This window comes from Hydractinia symbiolongicarpus, chromosome 6 (genome assembly GCF_029227915.1).
Source record: "Hydractinia symbiolongicarpus strain clone_291-10 chromosome 6, HSymV2.1, whole genome shotgun sequence".
Taxonomy (NCBI): domain Eukaryota; kingdom Metazoa; phylum Cnidaria; class Hydrozoa; order Anthoathecata; family Hydractiniidae; genus Hydractinia; species Hydractinia symbiolongicarpus.
In genome coordinates this window covers 32,360,231-32,372,534 of record NC_079880.1, presented here as the reverse complement: position 1 = coordinate 32,372,534, position 12,304 = coordinate 32,360,231, and the positions used below count along the sequence as shown (strand labels likewise).

Sequence of the window (12,304 nt, the reverse complement as noted above, 5' to 3'; positions counted from 1 at the left end):
CTTGTATATTTTATACATTTTTGATTACGGTAAAGACCTTAGATGTGATTTAATGAATTGGATTTTGCCCATTCACAAAAGTTTTTTCACGCGAATATGAACCTTATTTTGAATTCTCGAAAGTTTTTTCCGCGAAATTTATTTCAAAAATCGCCAAACGCGAAAGTTTTTGTCAAATATTTCGTGTTTTTTTGACACGCGAAAGTTAATGCCCGCGAAAGTTTCTGCCCTTATACTTTACAAATCATGTCCATTGATGAAGGGCTAATGAGGCACATACATCCTTGTGCAGGTATTTTTGAAATTGTGACAGTTCAACTTTCAGTAGTCAAAAGAAGCTTCAATCTGGAATAAATAATGATTACAATAGTGAAAACTCACTAAAAATATTTGCTTTGAAAATAAAAACACTTTTTAAACAAAATTAGCCCTGAGTTATGAAATGTTGACTGCTTAAACGGCATACCGTTTAATTTTGTTAAGCACTGCAGATGTACCAGTTCGACTACATATTATCTGTGCCCTTAAAGGTACTATTATCCCTTTAAATTCTTAAGAAGGAAACCCCAACAACACCTGAAAATAACAGGATCTACAGCATGATGGTTTTCAACTATTAGGCTACCATTTGCGTGTCTCACAGAATTTGTTCCAAATATATACATAGTGACTAAAAAAAAACTAGCAAACAATCGTGGTAAGATAGAAAGTTAGATCAACCTGGCCTTTATGGGGTGTTAATAATTGGGACGTTTTGTCCAGCTCCTAAACTTTTCAGTTTTTTCTTTATAGAAATTTCCTATTCAAAAACGAAATTTTCAAAACTTTTAAGTTATAATTTTGTTTCTGTTTTTTCTATTTTGCAGTTTGCACCATTGTGCGGTATTTTTCCTGTGATAAAAATCTGTCAAATAAGATAATAGAATATGTATTTTCGTATTTTCTGTGTGTTTTATATTGGTTATCGTACATTTTCAAGTGATGAATATATTTTACCTTCAGACCAACCTCTTCACTTTGAGCCACACACATACAAATTTATTAAATCTTGATAATAAAATTTGCTACAGCAGTTGTATTTTTTACGATGACTTATAAAACTTATGAAACAATTTTGACAACGAGGAACGAATATCTCAGGGGAGAAACTCAGCAGGTAAAAGTTCCCACACTAGACCGTCAGAATTTTTACATACACCTTTATTGTAATTGCAACCTTTACCTCGGCTGCAGAAAAGAAGGCGCGTTGTTATTGTATCTTTGTTTAGAGAAAATTACAGCGTTGGAATCACACTTTATTAAACATGCAAGCTGCGGTGAGGCACACAGTGTGATTATTAGTGAAGATGGACAAATGTTTACATTCGGTGATAATAGTAAAGGTCAGCTTGGTTCTGAAAAGCAATCAGAATCAGTACCCAGGTATTCAAATGTTCCTTTATTTGTTTATGGTAAAACCAATGTTATTGGCAATGAAAAAACTGAATTTGTTATATTACGGATTGGAATTGGAATGATGATCAGTTGTTTATGTTGCAAATCTATCCTAATAAATTACAGAAGAGAATTGTTTTTTTCATGGAAGAAGTGATGCAACATGCACAAAGACACAGTGTTTTTCGAAGTGTTTTTTTTTATTTTGATTGTTTAATATTTTTGCATGTATAGGCTAGTAAAGAATATACCTTTCAACACATTTATCACTCAAGTGTCATGTGGAAAACATCATACAGTGGCATTAAGCTCAGGTAGATGAACATGCTTTTACAACCCTGTTATTAACTAGAACTTAGCAATTCAGTTTGTTAGGCTCCAATTAATAATTTATTTTGCGTAACTGGGGGCTTTAGAGAGTACTGTGAGTTCCCAAGGAGTTATTTAAAACTGAAAACTTTAAGTACGTCAGTTTTAGCCCCTTGAAGCCAAGCAAAAACACGAAGTTCGATTGGCACAACCTTCTATTGTTGTTCTTCTGTGTTTTAGTTTAAAATAAATACATTATTTTTTTAATTGCCCCTGTAATACTTCCAATTTTGCAAAGTGATTTTTTGAATTGAAATATAATATAATTCGAATAACTATATCAGGAATATACAAAATGATAGTTACACATGCTTTTTAAAAGTGATTCATAATTTTTGCTAGAACATTATATTACGAAAAATCAAGCTATGTTAGATTATGAAGATTGTTCAAACAATCTGTTCCACAGTAACGAGAAATTAATGTGTTCTTCTAGGTGGTGTTATTTTCTCGTGGGGTGGTAATGAGTTTGGACAACTTGGAACAGGGGTTAAGGGTGACAAGAATACCTCACCTACTATCGTGCAATCTCTGTTAAATTGTCCTGTAATTCAAGTAGTTGCTGGTGGATGCCATACAATGTCACTAACTATATCTGGTTCACTGTTTGCTTGGGGCTGTAATAAGTATGTTGTTTCTGTAATACTTCTATTTGTCGATATTTATGGTTTTAAAGTCATATGATGTGTAACTCATCCCATTTATAATCAATAATGTAAGTAATCGTACATATGATATAACTGAGTCTTTTCGGTCAGCAGCTTCACATCACGGTGTACAACATTGAAAAGCATGTGTTTGTTGTGCTTATGTGTACACTTCTGTTTTGCTCCTTTATTTTTATTTGCATTATATATTTTAAATTTAAGTTAGAACTTTATCACCTTTTTATTTTATTCTACTAGTCGATAAAACCTGTGGAAAAATCCACTGAGGCAGGATAAAATTTTGAATTTTGATGACGTCAGCAACCCATCCTCAAAAAAAATTTAGAACCTTGATTTCACGTTGCTTCTATTGTGTAGAGCTTACACTGCTGACCAAGAAAATGTATATGATTATGTGCTTTTGATAAGTGGCTAATGAGATATAAGGGCTTGAAAATTTTGCTGACGTATAAAGGAAATGTGGCTATGAAAACTGAAACTCATGTGGAATGTGACTAAACTATTAATTATGGCTAAGTACAACTATTGTCAGAATACATAACATGAATAGACATAATATGATAACTTATGCTAATTTAAAAAATAAAATTTCATAAATAATTTAAATGAATTAACCTATTTACAATAAATAATTAAACCTACAAAATTAACAAAATAACAAACAAATTTACAATTACAATTAATTTATTAAACAAATAAATAAATAAGTGGGAACTGGGATTAAGGTTGTAACTTTTATAAAAACTGACTTTTAGTTTGTGAATTATTTCTTTTAGGATAGAAATAATTCACGTAACTAAGCACGCCACGGGAAGGCAAGCCATGGGACTTTGTGCTTCACCTAAAAAGAAAAAAACGCAACTGTTAGAAAAACATAAATAGATAATATGACAAAAAACTTAAGAAAACTAAAGATGAAATACTTACAATCACAAAACTGAAAAGTAAAAATATGCAAACTTGGTGAAACTCCTCAATCAAGGCAAAAAAGATTAACTATAAACCAAAAGTCAAAAACAAAACTATGAAATAAAAAAATCTACTACTCTTAAATTCAATAATGCCGGAAAAAAATACATGGAGTATTTTTATGTGAGTCTTAAAAAACGTTAAACATTATAATGTTTAGAAAAAAATACTATAGATTTGGTCATATGTTGCCAACATTGTATCAGAAGAGTATAAGCTTCGTGTTTACAATGCACAGGTGGAATTGATAGGTTTCAATTTTATTGATAATAGGGGCGGAAAATTGCAAGATTTGATATTTTTTTCAATAAAATTTTTAAAAATTGGCAGATAAAAAAATATGCAAAATATCATTTCTTTTAAAAAAATTTTAAAAGTATACCGTAATTTAAGGAGCAACATATAGCCAAGTAAAATGACACTTCAAATGATTTTTATGCTGCATTGACATGTCATTGTAATTAAAAACCACTAATACATCTGTTCTCATGTCCCTGTACAGTAGGACTGACAGACGCACAAATAGTGTACAATAGCACGACGCACCTATAACGTCCACGTCAGCAAGGTTGTACATAACATGTGGACATATAGACGATAAAAGTGTGCTGAATAATGTAATATATACATGCTCTGATTTAAATGGTAAGAAAAATATTCTCAATTCAGAATTTGGCGATAAACCACATTTGGAGTATACCATTTCCCATCAATGCATCCTTGTTTGAAGGTAGGGATAATGCTAACTTTAACATCTTTAAACGCTCTTGCTCTAGAAAAAGCAACATATAACTGGCCATGAGAATAACATGGCATGCGCAACAATATACCAACCTCAAAAGATTGACCTTGTGCCTTGTTTGTCATAGCATAAAAGAGCCTTAGTGGAAGCTGTGTGCGACACAAAACAAAAAGCATACCTGTATCTGAAGGTGCAAGTTGCAACCTTGGAATAAGTACCCGATCACCAATAGCATTGTCAGTAAGTAATTCAGCATCCACACAATTGTTGTGAAGATGTCTTACAATTAGGTGAGTGCCATTACATAAGCCTTTATTTATGTTTATGTTTCTTAACATAACGATAGCACCAGATTTTAATTTAAGACAATGAGGAGGCATACCTAGGGTGTGATACTATTTAAAAATTCTACCGGATATTGATTCCGTTCCTCTTCATCATCACAAACAACATCATCTGCACTGAAATAAATTTTTTCTTTACCTGGCAACAACGCCAACACCTGATCATTAATGATAAGTTAATCATCATTTGTAGGTGTTAGTATTACAGATGATGCCATATTTTCTGGGGGAAAATCCCTAAACAAAGCATCAACAATACATTGTTTTGTTGCAACACACAATTAGATGGCACCTCAATTGCACCTTAGAATGGTGGTTGTTCTCGAATAGGTAAAACACCTTTCCCAAGTTGCAGTAGCCATGCAGCAAATTCTTGTTCTCTTGGTCTCGTTCTCATGCTGCGAGTTAATTTAAATTCTGTTACCAAGTGCCATTGAGGAGAACTTTTTAAGCACATGTCAACAATCTCAATTGGTCTTCCTTTTCTGACAACAGACAATAACTGTGGAATATCACCACCTCAAAGAACAACTTTACCTCCAAATGGAAATTCATTATTGCAAATGTCTTTAAGAAGACGATCTATTGCATGGAAAGCATGCTTAGGAATCATGGAAGATTCATCAAGTAGAAATTGATTTTTTTCTCGTAGCTCTGAAACATAAGCAGACACTGGAGTTATGCTGCATGTACTGTTTTCTAAAATAGGAACTGGTAATCGAAACAGTTTATGTATGGTGGTACCGTTTTTCAAAAGAGTTGCTGCTATACCAGTAAATGCAGCAGTTCCAACTTGAAAGCCTTTACCTGAAAGTTCAGAAATAAGGTAATTATAAGTGAAGGTTTTACCACTGCCACCAGCACCTTCTAAATAAAACAAACAGTTATTTTGGGCCGTATTGTTTGCAACATTCACAACAGCCTCTATAACTGCATCAGCCAGTGCTGTCTGTTCTTAAGTAAGCTGAGCCCTCAGTTGAGAAGCTATTTCAGCCTCCACAGCTACGTCAATGTTTTCAGCTGGAGGTATTTCATCTAAATTTGGAAGATTAAAATCAGAGATTTATTTAAAATTTAATTATAATTTTTATTTATTTATAATTGTCTTAGTACAGAATGAATACCTTGAAGTACCCTGTACTCAGACTGATCCTCATTCATTTGGCGAAGAAGAAATTCCCACAGTGGATAAGTAAACAGTTGTCTAAATTGTCTAAATTGTCGAGGCATCTGAAAGTTGGCAGCTTCCTGCAAAGTATTGTTCCATTCAGTATCATCTTGCAGGAGTCCACGCAATAAACAGGTTTCACGAAATGTTTCAGCCACATTACCATCCACAGTTCTTAAATCTTCATAAGATTTTACACCACGCGTATGCAATAATAGCGTACGTAAATAAAAGAGCTCACCTGCGCGAGGACTCACACTATACATTCTGGAGACAATTTTAAAATTAAAGTTTTGCCTGGGTGTCCAAACTTTCCTGGCATTATTGAAAACGAAATGAAGAGGAATGCCTGGAAACAAATATTGGCGAGCATTATGATTCTCTCCATCTAGCACAAACCAAGATGTTAATTTTGTGGTTTGGTTTGCAGCCCTGAACACAGCTTCTTCAGCCTGGCCTTGCTGAAAGTAAACAATATGGTTATTAGGCAAGTGCACTGTAAGTGTATGGACAACATGAGATTGCTCATGCATTTTAATTTCAAAACGACGCCATACTGCTTCTGGTGCACTGACATACCTAGTGTCTAAAAACGTCTGTACCTCATCGTGATTAATATGTTCATTGATCTCAGTGTTGGCATAATCATGACCTTTATAAATATATTATAAAGGTATTTAACAGATTAAACAGACATGCAAGCCTCCGAGTTTATATGTGCAATCTACGTCAACATTATTGACATTGATATGTATTCCATTATTACGACATCTATACAATGGATATCCATCAACGCCAGCAACGGTAGACACAAATTTTTTTTTGGGAAGTATTTTGTGCAAACAATCCTCCATACACCTGGAATTAGGATTCAGATAGCCACATGGTCTATGAATCATACACGACCGAATAATTTCAAACAGCTCAGGTTGTTCCTGTTGATTAGGAATTTCCGCTGAAATAACCCTGTCTATGTCATCTGCATCCCGAAGTTTATCATTGGGGTCTAAATAAAGTAACAAATGACAATGAGGTAAACCCCTCTTTTGAAATTCTATAACATAAACATGTGATACAGTTTTACCTAAAACACCCCTTTCAGTAACATCTTTTAGGAGTTCATGTAGTTTCAATTTAAAAACTCGAGAAACTAAATTAGGGCGATCATGTGCATGTCGGCCTACAAACAAATGTTCTGTAATCACGCGCCATTTTGGATTGCAGGTAAAAGTCAGAAAAAAATCTGGTTTTCCATATTTACCAATGACAGCCATAGCATCTTGATAGTTTTAAACCATGGCACGTGGACTTCCTTGAAAACTTGAAGGAAGGACAACAATACGTCCGGGTTTAAGGCCTCGCTCTTCAGCTCGTGCATTCAAGTGGTCAGCTAAACTTTCATAACTGTCAACACGCAGGTTTGTTTGATTCGCACGAATGTCATTTGAGTTGTTAGGATAAACCATTGGTTCTAAATTTGCAGATAACGTAGAAATATTTTGCAAATTGCCTCCACGTAGGTAGGTAACAATATCCCTGTTTCCAGGAGGAGCTCCATCTTGGCCAACAAAAACTGCGGCTACTTCGTCATGATGTGGCAAGTTGTGTTGCCCTCGATCACTGCCAACTCTCATGCACATGCGTACTTCTGATGGGACACGGTTTTCAGCTGCTGCCCGAACTATTTCATCAGCTTCCACTTCAGCCATGTACCTGTATGCAGCAGAAAAGGGGCTAACACTGTTCATTACATCTTGAACAGTTTGCATCACGTCTTCTCTACAGCCATTATTTTCAGGACGTGCCATTTTTTCATTAAGGTTACTGTAAAGGAAAAAACTCACTTGATGAGTAGTCTCAGAAAAACCCTTATAATTTATCAATACTGTTATATTTTTTTGTTTCTGAATGCTTGATGAAAGACTTTTTTGATGGTGTTATTTTCGTGACATGGTAATTTTCCAAAAAGAAAATATAATGAAATAAACACACACCAATTTTTTTTCACCGTACGTTTTAAAATGGCTTCTTTTTCCGAACGCGTGGTCGCAGACTTCCCGTTTTCGCACCATTATATTCAGCACGAATTAAATTCAAAAAGGTTGCCGGGTTTTTTTCTAATAACGTTGTTATGAAATTATTTGTAATTATATATAATCATTCAAAAAAATGCATATTTTTTTCTTTCTGTCGTCATAGTTCGCTAATCAGTAATTTATACAAAAAAATCCGGGAACCTTTTGTGCATAATTTATACAGCTTTTCATTACCGAAAATTTCAATGAGCCAATGGGAAGCTTTCGGAAAAGGAGACCACAAACGAAAGGCATGTAGGCGAAAATTTACTAACGAGATATTTGTTTTTAAACATTTTCGTAGGTGTTATAAAAATGTGTGAACTGAGTATGCAGAAAGATGATAGAAGTGCGAACTTTTTCTTTATGCTGAATATGCGTGAACGCGCTCAGAATTATTAATAGACAGAAGTCAGGTTTACAGGAGGCAGCTTATATGCATACTCCTTAACTTTGATTTTTTTTTAATTCGATAGTGAAAGTAAACCATCTAAAAAATATTATTATGCATATTTTTATACGGGAGTTCCATATTATGCATAATGTTTACAAAAAATATGCTCAACTCATTTTGCACATATTTTTTCAAAGGTGTGAAGGATATAACACCTCTAAAAAGGCTTTTTCCAGAAAAAAGGGATGTTCCAAATATTTTCATAGAATATAAAATATGTCATTGGAAAGAGATTTGTTTTTCTGTATGTCATGAATTTTTTGCAAAAAACCTAAAAAAAAAATTGTTTCCTTTACAGTAACCTTAAGTGCTCTACCTGCTTCATAAATATAAAGTTGGTTAAAAACAGGAGTTTGGCCCTCAGGAGGGTGAAGGTCCCCAACACGATGCCATATTTGACCGCAGATACGAAAGTATGGTGGTCCACGGCCAGGGGAAGGACGAAGATGTGCTCCAAATGAAGCAAACGAAACTGCACTATTATACTAAAGTATATTGGCTTGAAAATTCCGTGCCTGAGCAGTATCACTATTTGCTAACAGTTGCCTTAGCTGCTCAGGGTAAGGAGACGAATTATCAAGTGCGACTTTGCCGTTATGACAGCATTTGAAACAATCTTCATTTTTAAACTTTACAGCTTGACAATACTCACAATTTTTGCCCATAATACCTAAATAATAAACATTAGACAATACATGTTGACGTGCAACATTAAAATATGGGGCATTTCTGCGAGCACGAACAGCAAGATGTCGTTGTGCATTTGCCTGTCTTCTATTTGCAACCTGCTCGAAATCCTGCCTTTGTCGTGCAGCAGCTTGCCTTTCAGCATCTCGAGCACGTCTATTGGCTGCGTGATCAGTAATTTCTAAACGACGTGCAGCAGATTGCCTTTCAGCATCTCGAGCACGTCTATTCACAGCGTGATCAGTATTTTTTAAACGACGTGCAGCAGCTTGACTTTCAGCATCTTGAGCACGCCTATTGGCAGCTTGCTCGTTACTTTCAGCATAACTAACTGCTGCCTGCCTTACAGCATCACTATGACGCCTGCTGTTGACTTGGTCAACAGTTTCAGTACAACGCAAACATGCAACACGTTGTTCAAATCTACGTCTAGCTAAAGACACATCATCATTAATTGATGCACGTGGTATGAGATTTAACTGCACCTCATGTGCCAGTTCAACATGTTGAGCTGGCATTTGGCCCATAATGAGACCTACTAACCTCTGATTATTTCCAAGGCGTTGCAAGACAAACCTACCAGCATTATTAAAAAGCCTAAAACCACGTACAGGGTTGTTAGTGTTATTACTACTTTCTAACGGGTTTGACATTGGAGAAAAATACACAACCTAGTTACCACAAATTCTAAAAAATAAAATAAGAAAACAGTTAAACTTTGCCGAGTAGCTATTTCCAAATATTGTACTGCAATTTGGGAAACATTTCCTTGTAATAAACAAATGAATGTATTCTCCAAAAAAACCAAGCATTGAGCAAGAACATTTTGTTTATAAGGGTTTGAAGAATAGGTTTGTTTTGTCAATTTCTTGCACAATTAGTATCATTATCCTTAAAAAGTTTAAAAAGTTTAGCTAAAGATAAATTTAAAATTGCTCACTTTTTATACTGTTGTCACTAACCTCCGTCGTTTCGTCTTTATACTTGACAAAAAGACAAAGGAAATTATCAACTGGTTAGCTAGCCAGCTATATTATAAAATTATAGAAAACCTAGATAGGTTACTTACTAAAAACTGCTTTTAAAAATGTATATAGCTAAGCTAGCTATAACTTGATTATTTTGATGAAGTATCTCTGAAGTATCTCTAACTGCACTTTTAACTTTTTTTCACGCTTAAACCAAAATAGAGAACGTGTTACAACATATAAATTATGTATTTCTTTGATATTTGTAAATGCATGTAGCAAAAAACCTACTTCCTTCCGCTTTCGTCGTCAAGGGAAACTTCCGACGAATAGATTTACTTTATTTTAATCACGTTAATCATTTTAACATCATTTTAATCACGGGTAAACAGCTTTAGCAATGGCAGCATATTGTGTCAAAATGTCCAGCATGTGTTTTTATTCCAATCAAAGCATAAATTTTTTTAAGTGAATACTTATATCACCAAATTTTTAGCTCTAACAGAGGTGAAGTATCATTTTTCACAGGATTGTCTTTGTGGCACAAAACTAATATTTACAATAAATTATGTCTGGTGTATTGTGCAGGGGATTAACTCTCGTTAAACCGGGTCATTGGATCAAAATGTGTTGGGTAGAGCTTAACTAAACTTTAACCTAAAACATTTTCAGTTGCTCTGAATTTTTTGTATTTTGTGCACAGCCTTTGATTCCATTTTTTTAATAAAGAATTTCTTTATTATTTGGTCAAAATCTTTTTTTTTTCATAACATTTTGTCGGCCTCCTTTAACAAGCCTAAACTCTTTAACTTAGAAATTGTAACTAATACAAAACAAGCTTTAATACCCATTCCATAACATTAGTCTAAGAGCATGCCATAACAACATTCAAAAGTTATTGCATTTATAGTTTTTATAAAATAGACCCAGGGGTGCGGTTAGATTATATAACGACTATGGTTTACCTATAAGAAATTTACCTATAAGAAATATACAGTTATCCTGTACGGCTTCGTGCTCATTACTCAAAATTTGTTTACAAAAAAAAGGCTACGGCGCAAAAAGAAAGGCTTCAAAATACAATTGAAGTGTGTACTAGTTTGGCAGGCCAAATTCTCCTTTTTTCTCTTTGCAAAGTATCACAATTCTATAATAAAATTTATAATCAGGATTTACATAAATATTTATAATTATCTTTCAATTTATTTCTCAGATATCGATATCGGGATATCGGGATTCCTGACGAGGTATGTGCGTGTTTTAAGCAACTAACCTTTAAACAAATGCCTGTAAAACACAGACCAGATTCTCTTGGATGGCTCAACAATTTCGTTGACCAAATATCATTATTTCGTTGACCATACTTAAAAGTAATGTGTAAAAGTAATGTGTCGATAAGGCCCGTGGAAAAATCCACTTAGGCAGGATAACAGAGAAAAACAACCGTCATTTAAATTTTGCTGACGTCAGCAGAGACCTGTCAGAACACAATTTTTTTTAGAAATGTGTATGCCTGTTGCCTTCATCGTATAGATCTTGAAACGCTGATCAAGAAAATGTATAGGATCATGTATCTGTGATAAACGGTTACGGAGATATCGTGGTTTAAATGATTTTTGATGACGTCATCAACCCGTCCATTCCGAAACGGATTCGGGGACCCAGGTTTGAGAAAATTTCCCAAATTGGTCCTAGGTGGTCCGTAGTTACCCACGCGGTGAAAAATCATTGACGTCACCACCTCGTTTCCAAGTTATTTGGCCTCAAAGTTTTAAAGTGCACTGTAATGGCTTCATCAATTTAATATAGCATATTGTCGTTAAAGTAGTGTTATTGACGTCGCGCCGTAACGTCAGAAAATTTAACGTAATAGACATGCATTTTTCGGCAACATCAAAGAAAAATGAACACATCCACTTTGCCTGTCACAGACACACGGAACTGGCGTATTATTATATAGACTAGTCGATAAAGACCCGTGGAGAAATCCACTTAGGCAATAGGACATTGAAAATGTTGGTTTGCTGTCGTCAGCATTGCAAATCCAAAAAAAAAAAAAATTGGCGAAATTTAGTTTATTCGTTGCCTGTGACGTGTAGAGGTTGAAACGCTGATCAAAATAATATAGGATCATAACTTTTCTACGAACAACAAAAGACATAAAAGGGTTTTAAAATTTTGCTGACGTCAGCAATGGCCCGTTAAAACGCAAAAAAAAATTTTCAGAAATTTATATCCCTGTTACCTTCATCGTATAGACCTTGAAACGATGATCAAGAAAATGCATAGGATCATATATCTTTGACAAACGGTTGCAGAGATATTAGGGTTTGAAGATTTTTTGATGACGTCATCAACCCGTCCATTCCAAAACGGATTCGGGGACCCAGGTTTGGGAAACTTACCCAAATTGGTCCAAGGTGGTC

General features: G+C 34.5%; 1 protein-coding gene across 1 annotated transcript in view; it reads left to right on the top strand.

The window, feature by feature from the left end:
- Nucleotides 1–12,304, top strand: part of LOC130646901 (probable E3 ubiquitin-protein ligase HERC4) — a 56,335-nt gene that overhangs the window by 29,046 nt on the left and 14,985 nt on the right. Inside the window, exons 3-5 of the mRNA XM_057452560.1 lie at nt 1,269–1,422; nt 1,669–1,748; nt 2,240–2,429. Coding sequence (XP_057308543.1) covers nt 1,269–1,422; nt 1,669–1,748; nt 2,240–2,429 — 424 coding nt within the window. The remainder of the gene's footprint in view (nt 1–1,268; nt 1,423–1,668; nt 1,749–2,239; nt 2,430–12,304) is intronic.